Here is a 22,203-nt window from a genome sequence, read left to right on the forward strand (position 1 = left end):
GGCTTCATCAGTATGATGGCCATGTTGTGTGACAGGAATGGGCAAGTGGTCCGGGCAGTAAATCAGTGCAGCGGCAGAGCTTTTATGTTGATATTTACAGAACAGAAAGTAGACACAAAGGACTGCCTCACGTAGTCCAAGTCATTATGGAATAATTTTAACCAAACAAGCTTTTATCTGTAAATATATTTGAATGTCTTTATGGATTCTTAACCTCTTGTTTGGCCGCGAGCCAATTACGTAGACACACAGGAAAATGTGTTTCTGCAGAAGCTGAAGTAGCAGTGAAGTAGTGAAACGAGTCACATGAGGTATCCCCGTGAATCAATCTCCTCATGTAAATAATGGCTGCGCTCCCTGACCTCTCCTTCATCCGTCTCTTTGGCTGAATGCCTGCACTGGTCGGCTGCAGGGTGTGTCTGGATGCAGCAGGAAGTGCGCAGCTGTTGGCGGCAGTTGTTCGCATGGGATTAGGGCATTTGCCTGAGTGATAGCTGGGCATGACAGCCATATAATCTAATGTACTGGCTCATTGTTTTCATTAAAGAGAGTGCGCTGTTTGATCCCTGTGGTATTATAACGTTGACTGGCTTTAACGTCAGGCATATGTAAACTTAATCAGCCTACATGTGTGTCAGCACGGCGAGCAATCAGATCCCATACATCCTGTTGAATTACCTCACTTTACTACAATCAGGTATTCAGTTGTTTTGTTTGGACTTAAGTTAACGGGGTGACTGTTGTGTTGGCAAAATATCAAACTCCTTGTACTGCATATTGGTATTGATTTGCTTTGGAACCACAACCAATATCTTTTTGTGAACCTAATCAAGTGCTGTGATGTTTTTGTTTCCAGTCAGGAGCACTTAGAGGGACTTTGGTGGCCCGAGGCAAAAAGTGAAGTGGTGGTCTCTCATGATATCCAAACAAAACCTCGCCTGCTCTCCACAAAATGTCAGATTTTGTTGAAAAATAGTCGATCAAACCTCGAAATGATGATGTTCTCAAATGTCTTATTCTGTCCACAAACCAAAATGAATCAGTTTTAATGATTTATTTGCTATGTGGAGCAAGGAAACCAGAAAATAAACCACTCAAATCAATTGAACTGATGTTCAATTTAGTAATCGGTTAAGCGTAGTAGCCCTTCTTTAGTGCGCTTCATTCATTCCATTCATTTAATTTAATTCATTCATTGGCATTCTGGATGCTGTGAAATGAAGAAGCTCGGTTCATAGGGCCTTGGGGGTTGTGGGGGTGTCTGATCAGGGTGTTGTTGCAGTCATAGCAGAAATAAAAGGGGTTCTCGCAAAAATTGGCATTACTGTAATCAGCACTTTCTCCTGTTTCCAGGAGCAATTCTTGTACTGAAATAAATGAAACATGTTGTGTATATGTAGTATATGGAGTAAGTTCTTTATGTTTGTAGTTTTAGTCTGTGGTTTAAAGCCCATGCCTGCTCTGAAGATTCTGAAGCATGTTTTGGAAAATCAAAGCCGGAACTGTTTAGCTGGCAGGAGCAGAGCTGACATCCACCCTTAAGCTTATACTGAGGGGTTTTCAAGGGCCCTGTGTTGTATGAGCAGTGTATTTACAGTCAGTGTATGGTTGATGTTTGAGTGGGATTTCATACCCAACAGCTGCCTGTGTAGTTTGATCCCTGGCCTCGTGGGAGGGGAATTTCACTTGCATCAACTGGTGCTGAAGATCTGCCCGAACATCTCTGACTGGTGTGTTATTCAAAGACCATCATTCAACACAGCAAGAACAATCTATACGCTGAAGCATCCACCCTGGAGTAGATAAGACCTGTTTTAGTAGCGAGAGATTGCTGTTTAAGCAAACACAGTCAAGGGGAGATATATGAAGTCACTCTTGAGGAGGAGGAGGAGGAGGAGGAGGGACATCCATTTGCATTTGGGGTGCTAAGAGCCATGAGGGAGTATAGTACAGAGCACTTAACTCTTATCACATGCTGTGTCAGGACCGAGAACAATATCTCCAGCTCGACACCACCTTTTCTATTTATTTATTTATTTTATTAGTATTTTTTATAAAGTAATAGAAATGCTGCAGGGTTCCACATCAGAGTTTTTTTCCCTCTCTCCTCATACTGGGAGAGTGCTGAGAGGGTTGTTTCTTAAAAAAAACCCTCTTTCAATCACAAATATTGGATTTGGCTGCACTGCTTGCACCGGATTGATTATTTCTACTGTATACAGTGTTGAAAGTGCTGTGTGAGGAATGCAGAGCTTCAGGATGTTTATGCCTTATGCCTGCTTACATAGTTCAGTTCTGCTCCAGAGGCGTGACACGTTTTTTGGATAGAATGTGGACGACCAGTCAGTTCTAGTTTTCTGGCATGCATCTTAAACTTGAAGGTGTCTTGTCCTAACAGAGTGTGAACACAACACTTGGACCGTCATCCAAGTTTGTGAGTCTTTCAAAAAACTTTGTAATATAAGACGTTTTGTTTAGAGATAATAGAAATATATTGGAGTTCCAGCAATTTTAAAAGCAAACAAAAGTTATTTTACATCCCTAACTTTAGTATCCTCTTGCGCTGTGGGCTCTGGGATTTAAATTGATTGTTTTGCAGTTATTCCAAGGCAAGATTCATTAAACTTGCACATCCCTGCCTGCAATGGAAGATAAGTTGGAGTAGTAGAGAAGAGAACACTCAAAACACTTTATCTCACAGGGAGAGACAACAAATCTTCCTCTCAGCCAAACTGCAGTTCGACTTTTTGTTAAGACCCTGATAAAAACACTGTTGAAGGACTGTGTATTATTGCAGTTTCTGAATAGCTCCAAAATTATCTTCGTAACAGGGACTCTGCACCTGAACCTTGGTTCTTGCATACTGTGCATAAGTTGGCAGGTTTGTGAGCCACAAGTCTGCTTTCAGTGTGGTTTGTTTTCAGCAAACATCACATCATTTCCCTTTAACTTGCAACACTACGATGATGTGATGCAATGTTTGATTTGTGAACTGCAATACGAGCACCTCAGACTTTTCTATTCCTCACGCCTGCTGTCGGCGAGAAAACTGCAGAAGTTCATGTTTGAATCAATAACATCCTCACTAAAAGCATGTCGCTGATTAGTTATCACAGGGTCAATCAATCAATCCGTGTCACCTCGGTCAACCTGTTGAGTTTCATCCTTTGATCAATTTAGTAATGAGGTAATTTTCTGAATGATGTCATGTGTCACTCTTTTTCACGCCGCCTTAATGCGATCAGACTGCTTATTCAACCTTGCGTGTTAAGTCACTTCACTCGTGACATAAATATGTCACCACCATGCAATATTGTTAATGTCTTCTTGTTATTACTTTTGAGAATGAAATTGCCTAGATGGTATCTACTGCAATGTGATACGGCACGCTCCTGAGCCGTGCTGCGTTTGTCTTCAGACAGTGATAAGTAACTTTTAATTACACAAGATTATAGACATGACAGATGATGGAGTACAGAATGTGAAGCGCAAGAAGAAGCAATCGAGTCTTTGCATTATCTTTCAAACATCATCTGTAACATTTATATGACAGTAATCCGCCCTTGCACTGAAATAACATCTTTTGTCATGCTTTCTTCACATATATAGTGTTAATACAGTATATTATACAGTTGGAAGAAGACATAGTAAAAATACATTTCCTTTGTTTTAAAGTAAAATATTCATTAGTTGAATCCCAGTCTTAATCAAATTTGGACACATATCTCAAAAACTCAGCTCAGGCACAGATGTACCATCTGCACATGATGTCCCTTCATATTTAGAAGGCCCATCTGTGGGGCACATGGCACTCTCTTGGGCCTCAATCCAAGTCTTGGCAGGAGTCCCATCAGTGCCAGAGGGAGAGACAAAAAGGAAGAAGGGGGAAAAAAAACAAAAAAAACTCTAGTATCGCCTTCATTGAGAAGCTTTTGCTTCCTCCCTTTCCCACCTATCTCCCCCTTTGGTCTGCAAACAGAGCTTAACCAGCAGCTGCACACACCTGATGCCCAATCCATCGGACGAGGCACATTCTGGTGTGGGGGGTCAACAAGCAGCGGCTCGCGTTACAGAGAAATTGTACACCACAATGGTCCTTTACCTCCTTCGCGCCGTTTTCCTGAGGCTTTTCCCAAATCCCCTGTCTCTGCATACACCTCTTTCATGCCCTCTCCTTTGCCTTTTGTTTTGTTTTTATCTTTTGCGAGTGCAGTGGACAGAGCCTGAGAATATTTACTTTGCTGTACTTGTTGATCATTGTGAAATAGCACAGGAAAAGCTTTTATGCAAACAACCCTAATAAGGGAGACGGACTTAATGAGACTTAAATCTGTTTAACTTTCAACCAACTATGATCTTTGTGAGCGTTAATGAGAATATTTGTGTGAAATGTTAAGTTGATGCCACGTTGAGCCCTTTTTAGTTGGCTCATGAAGCTGGCACTGAATAATATACCACCCACATGGAAAGCCTATGGTTTATTCCAGGCTGGATGGCTGGCCAAAATCAGCAAGTGCAGGAGATCCTTGTGCCAAAAAAAGAAAAGAAAAAAAGATTGACACTTCAGTTTGGATGTGCTCATTCGGATTCATGCCAGATCACTAATTTGTACTGTAAATGTATGTTAAAAAAGGACAGTATTTTTTTAAAGAACTCGGTATGCACCAATCAACATTTTCTGTATATTCAATCGTATGTGTTTAATCTATGATTAAAGAGTCATTTTCTTTGAGGTTTTTAATACATAAGTTGTATTTTTGTCAAACAAATACATCAGTGAATAAATCCAACAAGCATGTCAACCAAAAATACCACATGTAAGTCTTGAAGTTACTTGTTTTTACATTTCACAGCTCCATACATGACCCCAGGGCTTAATAACCCAGCAGGAAGAATAGAGCACAGTTACCCATTAATCAGGAGGCTGTTGAGTTATAACTTGCTGTAAAACTGTCCTTAAGGAACTTGCTCCTGAAAGCTTGAAAGCACAGATTCCCCCTTTTAACTCCCAAGGGGTTGAGGTGTGTGTGTGTGTGTGTGTGTGTGTGTGTGTGTGTGTGTGTGTGTGTGTGTGTGTGTGTGTGTGTGTGTGTGTGTGTGTGTGTGTGTGTGTGTGTGTGTGTGTGTTTGTGTGTGTTTGTGTGTGTGTGTGTGTGTGTGTGTGTGTGTGTGTGTGTGTGTGTGAAACGTGACCACAGCACTATGTCATTGGTTGGAGGTTTCACTTATACCTGCAAGTCTGCAGTCTTGTAAAGGATATGAGTTGGGTTTCTTGGCAGAACAATGCAAGTACCACCGTCGTGTCTCCAGTATTTGCTCAGGGCACCATGTCATTGTCCTGAGGAATGTCATATCCTCCGATTTCTTTTGTTGTCTCTAGGGTTTATGTCGAACTGCCAAACCAAGCAATGTGTAAGTGTCACCTTGGCCTGAAGAGCCTGCAAATGCAATTCAGTGTAATATTCGGCTCATCACCTGGATCGAGTTGCTCCGTGATATAATGGGTTTATGGCAAAGGTAACAAAATAGTAAATACAACATATAATAGGTCTATTTGTGTATTTCCTGACATTTAAGGGGCAAAGGGCACAGATGCTGCATTAACACTTAGTGATGAGAGTGATTTATCATGACAGCTTCCAGAAATATCTTCTTCACGTATCAGATTTCATGTTTTTAATCAAAGACACTTGAGGCGGTTTTTCTGTTTTTGAGTTTGAGTTTTTAAGCCCTTTTTTTCTTTTATATTCCTATGGCTTTTGGCATGGTCAGGTTTATTTCTTACTATTTTTATTGAATAGCATTTGTGATTGTAATAGAGGGTAGAAGACAAAGCAGACATTGATGCTGCCCTATATTTAGTCAATGAAGATGCCTTCAGCGATATTCACTGACAACTACATTTAAGTTGGATGTAAGGATTATTTCCTATAAGTAGAACATGTCATGGAATGTACTTACCATTATGGGACTATATGTACTTTTCCTTGTCTTTGTCCATCCACTTAACAGGAAAAGCTCAAGATTTACCTGGCACTGTGCCATGGACTTACCTGTCCCATTGACTTGCATTCACATCTGTTGTCAAATTAAAATGTCTGTCTGACTTTGATGGTGAAAAGACATCTCCTGCGTTGAGTTTGTACATGTGCAGATGAATATTCATGATGACCCTCGGGGCTAACCATGCGTCTTTCATGGCGTTTGCCTCCCTCTGCTAATGGGCTGTGCCATGCCATGGATATGGCATACATCTGCCACTGCTGTTGTTTTTTCCTGATGAGTGTGTTCATTAGGAACATCTGCGCAACCTGCTGAGGGTTTAGATTTTAATGCCGGTTTTCATTTGATATTTCCGTGATTTATTTCCAGGATTGCAGGATTCCTCGAGGCTCAATGATCAGCGCAATGGTAGAAGGCCAGATTTATCTCTCCTCTCACACTTTGTGTGGGATTCTCGCCCCAGCTGATTCATGGTGCAGGCCTAATTATTTTTGTCTTTCTCTTGTTGTTCATTTTGTGGTTTCAGGGCAGTTGTTTGCCAGATTCCCCAGAGGGCTGATCTCTTTGTTAATCGTCCCTCAGGAGAACCAAGAGAGGCAGAAAATGTGCGGGTAGAAGAAAACCAGCAGCAACTGTTGATCAGGCAGTGGAATTTATCTGGAATATCTCCAGTCTGTTTTTTACTTGACACTATTGTAACACAAATATTAAATAGTACATTTGTATGGTGAGGGGTTTTTCGTGGGTGTTGTAAAATGTCAAGGATATTGATGTGGAACTTGATAACAGGCTTTGCTCACAGATAAGAATCAGATGCTGGAGGGTGATGTCCAAGTCGCAGACAGGATTTATTAAGGAGCCACAGTTGCCGAGTTGACTTTTGGGCCGATTTCTTGTCTGCCAGACATAGCCAGTGTCTTTTGAAGACGTGTCTGATGAAAGCTGTAATGCGATCTCCTACTTCAGATCAAGTTTAGCGTCTGGAATCTGCCCTGTGGGCTGATTTCTGCCAAAACTTCCATTTAAGAAGAAAGAAGTGTCAAGGCTCCAAACTAAACTAATTCTACCCCATGAGCTGTTGAAGCTGGAGCGAGGACTCTCTGAACTCTCATCTGGGTTTGATTCAGGATGATACCAATAAATCCTGCGGTTTTCTGCTGAAAAGCACCATTTAGGTTGTGAGATGACAGAGTTGAGTATCAGAGTCAGTCGGTGCTGGAGATAATTTAATGAAATACTATGTTTTCCATCTTTTTTTTAATTTATGGCAAAGTCCAAAGAAATACCTGCCTGGAAGTTCATTAATCATCTGAAAACTAAATATACGACCACGCCGAACAAAAGCCAGAGCTGGAAAGTGTTCAACATAAAAAACTTGAATCAAAGTCAAATGAAGACATCATGGCTACCACGCTGGTTGATTCATCTCTGACTGTCAGTGTCACACACTTCATACAAAATGATAATTGATGTGTGTTGTCAAGGGGAAAAAGTAAGTGAGACCAAAATAAACCTTCAGCACGTTTATGTTTTATTGGTGCGGTCTGCGAAGATGGGGTGAAATAATTGGACTGGACATTGTAATTGATCCACGTGAAAGGAGTTTAAACGACTACATAGTTTGAATTCAACATATCTTTCCAATGGGTTACAAAAGAGTCATTTACAGATAATGCTAAAGATTGCTGTGGCTGTTGGAGGATGAACTGTTGTTGTCATTGCAACATGTCAAAGTTGACGTTCTGGAGAATTTTAACTTGTATTGTGCGGCTGAGTCCCTGCATAAACTACACAACAGATGCACACTTTGGGGAGAAATGAGGTTTCACTGTTGGGCGGCTTGAGTTACTTCTGCATCGCTGACTCTTGTGACCCTGAAAAAGTTGGGAGTAAACCATAATAGTCCTGGATGTGAATTTTCGTTTTTTTCAGCTATGACAGAACCTTTCAGTTTCCCCAGATGTGGAGACAAGAACATGAATCTTATCTTAGCAAGTCTCCCTGCAGTTTTTTTCCGGCAGAATCAGTGGGTGACGGAAGCAGATCCTGGTGTCAGACTGCCTGCATGTCTGCAGGTGGTTTAGGAATCTCTGCCCCCGCCTTTGGAGACTGGAGGTGGTGGATGACGTTGATGGTAAAATCGACCTCTTGACTGCTTTGCCGTGCTGTGAATAGCAACCCTCTGCCTAAGACACAGGGTATAATAGGTGAAGCTGTTGAAATACAGCAGACTTTCCGAAAGTCTGTTGGCTCAGCTTTAAAGGTCCTGTGTGTAAGAATTAGTGACATCTAATGGAAAGACTGCTGATTGTTATAAAAACAGGATTCATTTGCTTATTACTCCAATTTCCAAAGCATACAGTCTTTAATATCATATCATTCTTTGCCTTTTAAGCTTTCACTTCAAAACGCAAAACTAGGGTTTAATATCATTTCTAATTCCAAACGTATTTAGTTTCGTCTTCTAAAACGTCTTCAAGAAGGAACTTTCAGTCCAGTTACTCCCAACTCTACACAGACATTAGATCATGTTCATTTCTGCCAACAAACCCTCATACATGTTACACAATGGACCATTAAGACTGAGCTGGAGGAGGAATTGGCCTCATGTTGAAGTTGTAGCATGTCATCCTTATCTAATATGCATTCATATTGATATTACAGACCCCCATCCAGAGTCCTGTTTAATTAATGATGGCTCATGATGTCATCAGCCGAGCTGCTTGATTCGGTCTCTTATGTTTTCTTCTTGCACAGAACTAAACACAGCTACCTCCATATCGTAACTCAAAAAAGAAAAAAAAGAAAAATGAATGCATCCAAAATGATTAAAATAAGGTTGACAAGCAAAATCTCTGACTCTGCAAACCCCCCCTGCAGGGTCGGAGGAGTCATGACGCCATGGGCTTCCTCGACCTCCAGCCAGCTTGGCATCTGCTGCCCAGCAGAGACCAGGAACACTGGTATCGACGTAAAAACACACACTTGTGTTAAAGGGTACAAAACACATGGCTAATAATAGTTTCAAAAAACACCACAGACAATAATTAATATGGCATTAAGACTGATAGATTATAATATACCCATTTTCTCCTATTGGAAATGTCATTTAGATCACCCTGCCCCCCTGCTGTGCAGTGTGTGTGCGCCGATGCAGTTGATGTACGGTGTTTCCATCACTAATTCTAACCCGGAGCAAGCACTAATAGGGAATCAATTTATTGAATTAAGTATGAGGAGCGAAACTTGAAAACAATCGGTCTCCTCTTCAATCCAAAAAATACGTACCGGCCTGAATTTCGTGATAGTCCAACTTTGAGAAATTTTATTTAATTTCTGTCATACTAATATGTTGGCATGCATTTTCAGTCCAGTCCAGTTTTAGTTGGACACAAAAAATAAACTTCCCCCATACAAGGGACAGCTAATATCTAAGACTCTGGTTCCTCATCATCGCCTGATTCCCTTCTGACTGGTCTTTCACAGCCCAAGTTTGTATTGGAGGCGTTTGGAAACTTTTTGTTCTCTCTTTTTCAAGTCTGAGCTGAGATGACATTATCATCAGCTCTTTTTTTTAACTCCTCCAGAGCAACAACATGACTTACACAACTATTTCCACAACTTGAGTACACTTTCCACAGTGAGTCATCTGAGTCTCAGGTGTAAAATCACTGCAGAGTCTCAGCTGTGCCGTTCACACTGATGACTTTTTCATTGTGATGGATGTCGTCTCACCAAAGAAAACTCTGAATAACTACTTAATCACTCTTTAATATGTGTTTCTCTGCAGTTATTATGTCCATTAATATTCATGTATTTCATATTCAAACTCGCATATCTGTTTAGCACTACAAAAAAGTGTATATGTACCATTAATAAAACATCCGATTACTGTTTATACATGCAAAAAAGCTGCATATATTAAACGCTAAGTGTTATCATGACTGTATAGCACGTAGTGATTGGATTCTATGGTGAAAAACATTGGCTTTACTCTTAGCATATTCCTCACTTCTCTTTTTTTTTTAAATACATTTTTTATTTATATTATCTGCATCCAGTAATCACACAGACTGAAAGCACTTAACGCAGTGTGGTATGCAAGGGCTACACCGGCGAGGGACAGCTTGGGAAAGTGTCCTAATTGAATAAGTAAAATTACATTTGAAAAAGGCTTGGGCATTCATTGAGCATTTCATTACACTGAAAACACTGCTCTGATTCAATTAATCAGGTCTGACCGTAGCACAAGGAACAAACATCAAACGCCTGTTTGGAGGCTTTGATATAATCAGAGTTAATAACGCTCCATATGTACCGTCTCAAAACTCTTTTTCTGTAGTGTGACGACGGTGAGGAGTTGTTGAGTGATTTGCTGGGTCGTCTTAGCTCACAGATCAAGGCTGCTGCTACGGATCTTTTGAACTTGACATTTCAAAAGGCAGAGAGGATAAAGAGATGCTTAAATATCAAATCCTCCCCCACACCCTCAGCACTGATATTGGACACTGTTAAAAGATTAACCACCTAATCAAAGAGGAGAGTTCCCACCAGAGGATTTTCCCGGTGTGCTTGTCTGCTTATCAAGTAAATTTATGCATGGTTCAGCATAAAATTGGGTTATCTAACTTTTATCTCATTTGGATTCCTACCAAGCGACTGTCTTTGCCGCAGATGTTGGCTAATATTGTGCCTCATTAGAGGCATATTTAAAGCTTTATGTTTGTCACTGCGAGCTCTTATTCTTGTAGTTGTACTTACTGTTGTAGACATTTTGTCTGCAGAAATGCACAAGTTGTGTAGAATTCAGTTTCCTTTGGAGGCTCTCCCAAAGACAGTGAATTTGAAGGGTCATTTTTGACCTGCGAGTAAAACAAAATAGAAGGGATGAGCCGATAAGATGATCAGTATTGGTATCAGTCCAATACTGACGAAAAACTTTGTCAATCCTGATGTCTGCCGCTCAGTTTAGCATTATGTTTTTAAATGACTGGTTATAGCTAGGTGGTAAACGCACCAGCACAAATGTCAAAAAGCCAAGTTGACTAAAAGAGGTAAAATCTGTGTTGGTAGTTACTCAATCGCCGTTATGGCAGACACAAATAAGAGATATGAATCATCCCTTAAAATCTCAAATCTACCATCTTTAGTTGGTCGTTAAACATGGCATGAGTTGGGAGAAAGTTGGCGAAATAGGTAGGTGCACAGGTGTGAGAGAGAGGGAAATCCACAAGCCTTTTCATTGTGTGTGGTCTCGTGGTAACACTCCTCAAAGTTACCCTCAAACCTCCCGCCTCGCACACATACACCGACTCTTCCCCCCCCTCCTTCCTCTGTTCTCACTCCTTCTTCCCACAAATCATTTGACAAATGGACAGCCCACAGGTGTTTCTGTAAGGCTCCCCTCCTCAGCTGCTCCTGTCCAACACAGCATGGGAATGGAGGGGCGACGCTCCTATTGTTCACAGCTGCTTGTGTCAACGTGATATGCCCACCGCCTCCATCCTCCCCTGCACAGCAGGACACAGTGCCACCCGACGACTGGGAATCCAGTCATAACCACAGCCCCGGCTCAAGGTCTTGGCACGCTGCGGCCGAGTGAATAAAACAAGCGGTGGATATTGTCTGCCCAAGCCCTGAGAACTGGAGTCTCGCAGTCTAGAGATCAAGATAAAGTAGACGTACAGGCTGCTCGCTGCTCTCGTATCAAACAATGTCGCTGCTTATGAGTCCTGAGCACAGATAATTCTTTGTGTTTGACATTGTCTGACCGACAACAGGGCATCTGAAAGTGGAGAAAGTGTGTTGTTTTTGTGGTTTCCTGGAGGCAAGGGCTGTGTTTTGACGTGAAATACGCTGCGAGTTTGTTGTGAAAATACAGGATTTTCAGATCTGTGAGGCGCGTCAATAAGGTGGTTTGACCCTGTGACTCGCACACACTGTGTTTACATGCCCACAGTGGAGAGGAATTTGGGAAAACATGTGCGTGAACACAGTGAAAATTTTATCACAATAACAGCTGTGATGTAATTCGAAGATCCAACAGGATTTTCTGGGTAAAATAATCTGTAAACAGAGTTGAAGATGCACAGCAAAATCTTTGGTGATTTTTGTCGTTGGTGTTATTATTTTGCCTCTGATTAGTCTTCTTGAACATAAATGATGTAACATTGCTTGGTTTCTACATCCTTCATTTGAAAACTGGCTCTGTCAAACTGACTGAGGAAGCGTTTGTGTGGATACAGCGGCAGCATAAGGGTTTTGTGTGTTTTGTGGATGCTTTTTTGTGTTTTCAGGCATTCTCCAACCTCTCACTTTTTCAGCTCAATATTGCTGTTACCTTTATCTTAGAATGTCACCGGGCGACACAAGCTCTCACAACCACAATACTGAGAAACACAGAGAGAGTTGTGGAGCTGATATGGTTAATCAGTATTGTGTTGTATTTGTTGTTGGTGAAAGGTAACGCACTACAGTTTAAAATCTACAATTATCTAGTTTAGGCTGTTTTATATCGTTATTATTGGAAAAATCTTGAGGTTTTAGAAGATTATGGCCTTAAATTATTTTTTCATGAGCTGTGATCTGTGGTTTGCCAGTGGTCAACATTAGTCGGTTGTATCAGTGTGAAATCCTCATTTATCAAATTGATGCCCAGGGAGACGGCTACAGCATGGCGCCATGACCTGGCCTCAAAAAGGCAGCTGATAACAGGATTGTTGCCATCACAACTTCCCCCTGTTGTGAAGTCCTGTCATGTTGCCGCCAAAACGGCCGCGCCGTGTGTCCGAAGGCCGTCAGTAGCAGCGAAACCCCACATGTGCTTTGTTTGCTTCCCATCCCTGCCCTCCTCCTCCACAGGCTTCCCTCCCCCACCCCGTCACTGTCTGAGCTGCACTCTCCTTAACCTGCGAGTCATTGTCCTTCACCCAGTCACAGAGCATCTCACAGCTCACCAAAGCAATGATTTACTGATTAACTAGACAAAACACTGACATCCAGAGTCATTATCTGTCCCCAGAATCTCTATCTTTTCTTTTTCGTCCTTTTCTTTGTTTCCTGTGAATCGGCTGTGTTTCGGGCAGCTGGAGAGTGGCTGGCTGATTTGGTTGATAAGACCCCAGTACAGGAATATGTTCACCACATTCTTACACAGACCCTCCTATCAGTGTTTTTCATCTTTCTCTTCTCTCACAACAGCTGCATGCATGTATGCAGGACATCAAACCTGTGAAGTAAAATAGTGATAAAAGATCAAATTTCCTTTGACATCATGGGCAGTGACATAATAGAGTAATGTTATTATTATTTTACCTTTATTTACCTGTAATATTGGCCAAACTGATGCATTGGTCTACTTCTATGTAATAATCCAGTCGGACAGACTTAGGGTTTCAAGACTATGACATCGTGTACTCAACGAAAAACAAAACCAAGTCTGGGATTTGTCACAACTCCCCAACAGATTAAAGCAAAAGAGGAGTGATGAAGTTGTCTCAAGTTCTCAGTCCTTCAAGGAGGACAGTTATTGGTCTCACGACTACTTTTAGATCCAACACACCAGATTCAAATAAATGTGTCATTATAAGTCTTCTGTAGCTGGAGCTGGCCATTTTAATCAGTGGTGGTGGAGCAGGGAAACATCTAAAACATGCAGGGCAGTGGGACCCTAGGACCACGATTGAGAAACCCTGGTTTAAGTCATCTTTTCAGGGGTAATCAAGCCCAGACCCATTATGGGTATCACAGTGTAGTCTGTCACAGCGCTGTAATTACTTCATATGACACAGTGACCATTGTAGCAGACAATCTAAAATCTAATCACATAACTAAATAACCGTTGTCTTTTCAGTTCTTGTTTTTATCTCCTTAACATGATAAACTTGTTTTTCTAAATAAGGGGGAAACCCGACATGAACTCCAGAAATGTCATGAAGATTGGGTTTGGGCATTTTTCCAGATTTTGCCCTTAACGCTGTCTGAGTCAAACATGATCACAGCAGCAGGAGAATGCTCGGCACATCCAGGTGAAGGAGTGACATCTGGCTTGAGTGTTCAAAAGACAGGACACTTGCCCACATGAAGGTATCAGTGTTCACTGTACGTTTCCCTAAACACTGATTTATCTATTTCATCTGAACACTCGTCTTCATTTGATCCAGCTTTCTGTCATACACTTCTGAAAACACTCCACTTTCTAATTTGTGAGGTATTTGGAACACTGCCCATGTTCACACCTGGCCTATCGCTTTTTCAAATCATGTGTGTGATGTTGTTAGGGTGTTGTTAGTGGGACTGGCCCGGGCACAGGGAGTAGCCTCGACTCATCATTAACACAGCAGTGCACCTGTGGTCACTCTGCCATTCTCTTTGAGCGCATTAAGGTTCTCAGCGGGGGATTTGGGAGGGGGCTGGGGTTCGCCATTTTGATCCTGGTTGAATTAGGTGTGGCACGCTCGCCACGACAGCTCGCCTCATGTTGCCGAGATGGGATAAAAGGAGAGGGGATGCACAAACAGGCCTTTGTTGGGGAACAGGCGCTGCTTGAATGCTAATAAACTGATGGTACAAACAGACATAGGCTTTGAAAAAAATGATAAACATGGACACAGATATTCAGAGCAACAGACGTTAATGAATTGGAAGTTTTTTGGGTTTATGCGAGAGTGTGTGTGTGTGGGATCGATGTGTTATTTCGTAAATCACCATTAAAGCTGTGATTGTGTGAGTTCTTTAGACGAAAACTCAGCCGACTCATTGACAATGCAACAGAAATATCAATAGGCCTGTTTGCATAAAAGATTATGATGACCAGAGGAATTAATCATCCACGCTGTTGGTTTATAGACTTTTGTGCAAATTTTCTGCTGCAGTGTTCAAGTGTGGAAGCTCGTTTAATACATTTCAAGCCAATTTATAATTTTTGTATAGGTATTTGGTGAGTTTGAAAACAAAGAAAGACTGAAGAAGCATCTGGAATTAGAGGTTTTACTAAATTTACTAAAACGGGTACAAAATTATAGTAACCTGGATGACTCAGTCTTCCAAAAAGAGAAAGATGTAAACATTTGACACATGATAGTGTGTTTCCAAGCGTTTCGATTAGATTGACCATTGTGACGGGATAATGTAAAGAAACACTCTCACAGTGTAATCTGTCGACCTTCACTTGGGGCTCGACTCCATTCCTATTCCCGTGAGAATCCAAACCTCAAGATTAACATGACTGTTTACTTTCCATTCCCTGTACTAATGCAAAAACAAGGGACTTTGTTACCCAAGATAAAACTATATACAGTCATGCGATTAAAGCATTTTAAGGTCAGCATAAGATAAGTAAGATAGTCTTAACAGTTGTTTTCAAATACAAGGAAACACATCCGTTGGTTTGTACAGTGATGAGACAGGATCCTTCTCATTCTGTCTTGGTCTGACTAAACTCAGACTAGCCTGACTGAAATTGGACTAAATTGAATTTCTCAAAGTCAGACAGACCAAATCACACAGTTAATGTTGTTATGGGTCGTCTCATGTAAACGATCAGCTGGACTTGAACTGGCCTATGTGCTCTGCACATGTTCAACACTTCTTCAAACGTCCATGGGTTTTAAGAAATAAACGTTGAGTTGGCAGGAGAGCCTAGTATTGGTGTGTGTGACAGGAAGTGACAGATAACATTCTCCCATGGAGGAATAATGGTTAGAAGAACTACAGTCAATGTGTTATTCTTGCAAGGTGTCTCACTATTTCAGAGAGACGGATGAATCTTGGAGTGAGAGGTTGTGCTGAGTGATGGAAGTTTGTACCATGACGAAGCTTGGATGTGACTAAGACTTTCTAAAAGCCATGAACATCCCCTCTGTTTTCAGGGTCCATGCATTTGTACTGTATTTCTCACAGTAGCTCATGCTTTTTTCTTCTGGCAGCTGGACTTGATTATGTTTCCTCTGTATGTGCACTGATTTAGAAGTCCTGCCAATATAGTCTTGCCTGGTGCTTTGGTGTTTGAAAGAAAAATAGTAGTGATTGTATAAGTCCTTGTGGGACATATCATATGATTCTGGCCAGCTACCTACATTCGTGTCATAATCCTCTTTTTGTATTTTCTTCTAACTGTGTTGACAGCTGACCAAAATAGACAAGAATGTCCAAAACAATATTGAAAACGCCTGTTGCTCTCATAAGAATGGGGTTTTTATTCAAAGTTAGTTGGTTTCTGGGAATTGAAATGGAAGTGCTTACCTCAGACCAGCCTTTTGTCTTGGATGGTTGAGGGGACGCTGATTGACTTGGCTCCCAGTTTGTAGCTTTCAAGGATATTCAGCGTGGTGATGATGACCACAGGGACTGGGATAAGAAGGTCTTTGTGAGAGCACAGCACCAAGTCTGTCTGCTGTCGTCAGCGAAAGGTCTCCTATTTTTAGCCCCGACCTCGTACCTGGCCCCTTTTACCTTAATGTCTTGTCTTTCACACACTTTTAATTAGAGACGAAGAAATAATCACTGCGGTTTCTGGACGCTGTCTGACTCGAAACGTCATTTTTGCCCACTCTCTGCAAATCTGGACGACTCGACATGTTGACGTATGCTAGGTTAATCAGTGTAATCAATGGTTCATACTTGTGGTCAGGATTTGGTCCAACGATACCAAATCCACATGGAGGAAGGAAGTCATAGATCCTTAAATTGATATTTATGTTTGAAATGGAAACCAAAGAAATTTCCAAACCAAAGTCAGTGTTTCCCCAGAACTACGGGATTGTGGTCAGGAGTATTTCTGGTTATTTAACTGCATTTACACTTGTTCCCTGTTCACTTTCACTGACTTCAATTTCTAGCAATCGGGTAGTTGAGCATTGCTATTAGGGCTGCAACAATTAATTGATTAATCAGTTAGTAATGAAACTGGTTTTCTGCAACTGGGGTTGGTTAACGTTCTCTGATTTCGGTTTTTACTCCTCTATGAGAGTAAACTGAATATCTTTGGTTTGTGGATAATCAATCATCATTTAGTCACGGCCTTATTGTAAGTGCTATCATATAGAATTCCAATTCTTATTTGTACGTTAGCCGTGCATGCTAAGCACCAGCAACTATCTAAACACAGTAGCTTTGACTTTGCTGTGATGTATGACACTGCCAATACAGGTAAATAAAACCACATCCTTTCCTTGCAGACATAGTCTTTGTTTGCAAAAATAAAAATAAACAAGCAAATATATCTTTATATTTTAGCAGCTGTTAAACAACATTGAAAGTCTACTTTACTTTTTACCTCATATGAGCCTGGTTTCTGGGCACATTGTATCCAATTCTGCTATGGTTCATATTCATGATTCCCAACCCTAGTTTCTAGCATGCTGAGTATGATGCATTTCCATGTTTGTAGCCGTGGGCCAGAGTTTCTAGTAAACTGTTTCTGTATACTAATTTTCCAAATTTGTTTTTGTTCTGCTGTAAGCGAAAGGAACACACCCCCTCCTTGTTGTAGATACAGTGTTTAACCCATTGACCTTTAATTAGCCATCCTGTGGCTGTGGAGAAACCTGCATGCCATGGCCCAACAGCTCTGAAGGGGGGGGGGGAACAAGCTGCACTCGCTGCTGAACATCAGAAACAAGCATAAATAAAACATAAATGTTGCTCCTTTAATGAAGACTCACCCACCGGGTGCGATGATGAAAAATTAATGTAGCTGCTGAAGAACTTGCTAACCAGCGTGGGATGATTAACAATTCCTTAAAAGCCAGTGTTGACACACTGTTGAGAGGGTGAAAGATGTGGAGAAACTTATAAAACAAGCAAGAGAAACCTGGCATCATGTTTTTGTAAGTTGTGCTGTGAGGGCATTAAGATGCCGAGGGAGGCTTAACATATTTATTAAAATAATTCATATGTTCCATTTACTGGACACTAAACGCAAACATGTAAATTTTTGACAACTTGTTGAATAAAATATTGAAATACGTGCAGATAAAACCCTTAAAACTCTTTCATATGTTTTCAGCACAGCAAAGCAAAATATATAGATTTTTTCTATGTTGTTTTCTTTGCACATCGACATTTTCTGAGGTAATTTATTCATCAATTGGTATGGTCGCCTGTATGGCTGGTGGTTGTAGCTTATTTTAGAAGTGAGTTTAATTTAACAGATGATTTGAAACCAAACTATGGCTCCTTCAACTCGAATTGAGTTGGCACTTGTGAAAAGTTGTCCAGAATGTTGGAAACTCTTAACCCTATTGCAGTGTCGTTTGTATCAGATATTGCACTTATGCAATTTTGCGATGGATCGTGCAGCCCTAATATCTCATGTGCTCAAAAATCATCAGTAGCAACACTTGAATAATTGCTGACAGCTAAAAAAAAATAACCCAGAAGAGGCACAAATAGTTGGCTACTGTCCTGCACAAAACAACGTTTTTGTCCATTGGAGGTCAGTATCAACTCCTGAAATCCCCACTGGTCTTGAGCTGAGTGGGGCCACCACAACATTGTGGTCATGAAGGGTGAGGTGTGCGAGGTCCCGACCTGGAGCTGTCGTACGCTCTGCTGCATGAAAAAGGAAGGGGGGGGGGACTCACTGAAGCATACAGAGATGCCTTTGAGGAGATTTGCAGCACTTCCTTATCTCTCTATGTGAAGGAAAAAAAAAAGCCCGGGCCCTTCACTGCCATTCTGTGTCACCTGGAGATCAGACTGCTGTGAGATTTGTGCCAGATGCTGCTTCTGAAAAAGCAGCCACATCAGTGGAAGTGGAAGCTCTCATCTCCTCTGCAGAGCTGTGTGCTTTCACTGTGTGAGCATGTGAGTGTGTGCTCTTTGATGTTGGGAAGTACACTGTGTCCCCCAGGTGTTCAAGGACACACCAGGGCTGCGTATTGAGAAGTCCTCCTCCCTGTCATCCACACTTACATGCTAGCTTTTTACACCCTCCGTCCTCCGAGAGAGGACAAACACAACTGTGATTCAGGGAGGTTGCAGATCCTGACAGCGTTTGAGGCAACATCCAGTCCTTTTAAATGCCTACAATCTGCTCGGGATACACCTGTGTCCACATCAATTCAGCATTTTGGAGTCACAAAAAGGGAGAAATTGAAAAACTTCACTTGTCTTTGAAAACTCTGGGCCTGAATTTTAGTCTGAATGAGCACAAATGGAAAACTCAGTAACCTGCATTTATTTCCCGCTTCTTAATGGCCCCTACTCGACCGTCAGCTGTGGACAAAGAGCCCTGTCAAAAAGGGTTAACATGAGGTCCAGAAACTGTTGTTCCTGGTGACGCGTGTGGCAGTAACTACGGCAGCAGTGAACGAACATCTTGGGTTCTGTCCAAAACAGTGAAGACACCGCACTACTTTACTTCTGGGAGAGACGTACATTAATGAGGTGACTAAATCAATGCTCTCGTCCTGCTCAGTGTTGTGTTTCACTGAAGTCCAGTGAACATGAGAGTCAGTTTACAGAACGTTTATAATCTTTCTTTTTCATGTTCTCAGAAACATTCAGTCTCATTTCATGGTTCATCAGCTCCGTGAAGGATTAGAGTGAGTTAAAAAAGGGCCGACTTGTTGTGTCAGGGCTTATTTGGATTGTTATCGGTGGCAGAGCTGTAGAGCCACCCGAAGCCTAAGCTGACAGCCCTAATCGAATGGGTGGAAGCCAATAATGGTGACCACTTTAGTTAATGTCTGAGGGTATTGTCTCTGTCAGGCACATAATGAGCTACTGTATGCAGAGGCCCATGCTCAACCTTCTCTACAAACAATTCACAGGAGTTGTCTCAAATACCACATCAGTACTAAAAACACATTTTACAACTCTCACACCAAACCCTGAACTAATGACATAATTCCCAAGAATGTATTTCTGTCACGCAGTCAGCTGAATGTTGACATGAAAGAAGATGGTGCTCCTTTTGGTTTTTCCTTTTTTTTTTTTGAAGGTGCTTTTTCACTGGAGGAGGAACAAGGGATATCCAACAAGCAAGCATGAATCTCATTCATTCAATTTGACCGAATCAGACGAGACAATTACTGTGTTTCCGTCATGGTATGGTTCGGTTTGGGACAGTACCGTCCAGTTTGGAATGGTAAAGTCCTTGCGTTTCGACTGAGAACAGTACCTTTACTTGGTATGTTGGCTGTAGGATGTTCCCGATGACCACATCAGCGAGATACGTAGCGTGAGCCCACAGTTGTTCTTCATTTGTGCAATTGGCACCAAATTCAAAATGGGAAACAGTTTTTTCGGTTCAGGCTGCTGACAAAACATATTGGTGTAATTTTGGACAATCAACTTTTATTTTCAAGTGATTATACACTCAGACAAACCCTCCTAAATGTTACCACTGGACTCTGCTGGAATTGTTTGAATGGTAATTGTTGGAAAAGTCTGTGTCTCTGCCCGTTTCTGTTGTTCATCCCTCTGACAGGTCAGCCATGTGCGGCGACAGTGTCCAGCAGGCCTGACCCTGTCAACACATTCAAATACTATGCTGTGTTGTTTTGGGGCTTTCTGAATGAATTAGCTCTGTATCATGCAGACACAGACAGCCACAAATATATGCACACTGCTGTCTCTCACACACACACACGCCCACAGACAGCAGTTCTGCTTGTCAGGGTCCATAGATCACGGCTCATGAGTGTTTGTGCTTCAGTCCGTGCAGCATAAAGTCACAACAGGAACAGATAAGACCAGTCCCAGGTTGGCTTTGGAAGCCAAATCCGCAGCAGCCCCCCAGTGTTAATCGGATTAGTTGAAAAGTTAGCAGCGTGGCCGGCCCAAACGAGACACAACATTTTTTACTCTGACTTCTGTGACTTATTTTGCTCTGTAATCTGCACCTTGTCTCAAGCAATCTTACAATCATCATTGACACAATAAACAACAATCTCAGCACATGATGAACTATTAATAACCTCTACTTTGGAGGTGCATGAATATCATATTTTTGCGACTGGTGGGTGGGGGTGGGAAGTGATGGTGGGGGATCTGGTCTGCCCAGGTGGGGGAACAATGGCACGCCGGTTGTCTTAAATGGAATGGTTGGCTGAGCATGGAGGCAGAGGAGGGAGGGACATGCAAAAAAAAAAGAGTTGTGAAAATCATTGGGGGCTGGTGAAGGGGGGGGGCAGTCGGCTGAATGGGGGCAGTGGGCTGGCCACTGGTCTCTAAAAGCCCTATTCATGCTTGGTCTGTTTCGACCAAAGCTGAAAACACATATAAGGGACACTGAGGTCGAGCTAATTGTTTTCCTTTTATTTTTTGGAAACCAGTAAATGTATAAAAAGGAAATAATTGGACATTTCTGGCTGTTAGACGGTGCTGGATGTTGGGCTTTGGGCTTGGCTATTGTGCCTTATGGAAGACTAGCTGCATATTTTTATTTTTTCAGGTCACCTTTTGTTGTTCTTTCTGGAAAGTAAGCAATTCTTCTAAGCCGTCTTCTTTCTACCTTTCAGTTTCTAAATAGTATTCTTTTGGTGCATTCTAGTTCTAGTCCGAGTTCCGCTCACTCAAGTCGGACTTCCAACCCCAACATAGGGTTCCAAGATGGCAATCTCTTGCATCAATACAATTAGTGACCACAATAGACCGGGGGGGGGGGGGGGGACTCAAGACTCAAGAGAATGGGAGTTGAGGAAGAGGCTGCACAAAAATACTTGACAAGTTTCACAAGGTTAAAGAAAACTACCTGAATCCAGAGGCATCCATTTCCAGATCACCACTAAAATCTAACCATTCTTTCCTTATACCATAATCTACACCCCCAGAAAATGTGATCCAAATTTGTTCTTTTCTTTTTGAGTTTGCTGATCAAAGTCAAACACACAAACAAGTGTGATCATCCCTGATCACACAGTGACACCTGGCAGTGTTAAGGGTTGGGAGTATCCTTTACCATCCTTCATCACAACCCAGATTAAACAGAAAGGAATTTCTGTCATCTTGTTTTCTTTTGTCACTTTGAGAGTGGGCCCCTCTATAATACAACAGCAGCCAAGTCCAACATGTATAAGAAAGCTCTTGGCTCGCTGAATCGACAGCCTACTGTCAAACTGGCAAATCTCCCTCATGCCTGCATTTTCCCCCCATGATCCCATGGGAACTGATTCTCTGGCCAAGATGGGGTTTTTGCGGTTACAGTTAGGCAGAATGGGCAAAAATGATGCCATGTGGACAAGAAGCCTTTTC

General features: G+C 41.8%; 1 protein-coding gene across 1 annotated transcript in view; it reads left to right on the forward strand.

The window, feature by feature from the left end:
* mcama (melanoma cell adhesion molecule a) overlaps window positions 1–22,203 on the forward strand; it is a gene marked incomplete at its 5' end in the record, with an annotated part of 63,196 nt that overhangs the window by 26,807 nt on the left and 14,186 nt on the right. The window contains one exon of the mRNA XM_083889666.1: window positions 8,884–8,974. Within this exon, the coding sequence (XP_083745792.1) occupies window positions 8,884–8,974 (91 nt within the window). The remainder of the gene's footprint in view (window positions 1–8,883; window positions 8,975–22,203) is intronic.

The sequence above is a fragment of the Microchirus variegatus genome (genome assembly GCF_963457635.1).
Source record: "Microchirus variegatus genome assembly, chromosome: 5".
NCBI classification, from domain to species: Eukaryota; Metazoa; Chordata; class Actinopteri; order Pleuronectiformes; family Soleidae; genus Microchirus; species Microchirus variegatus.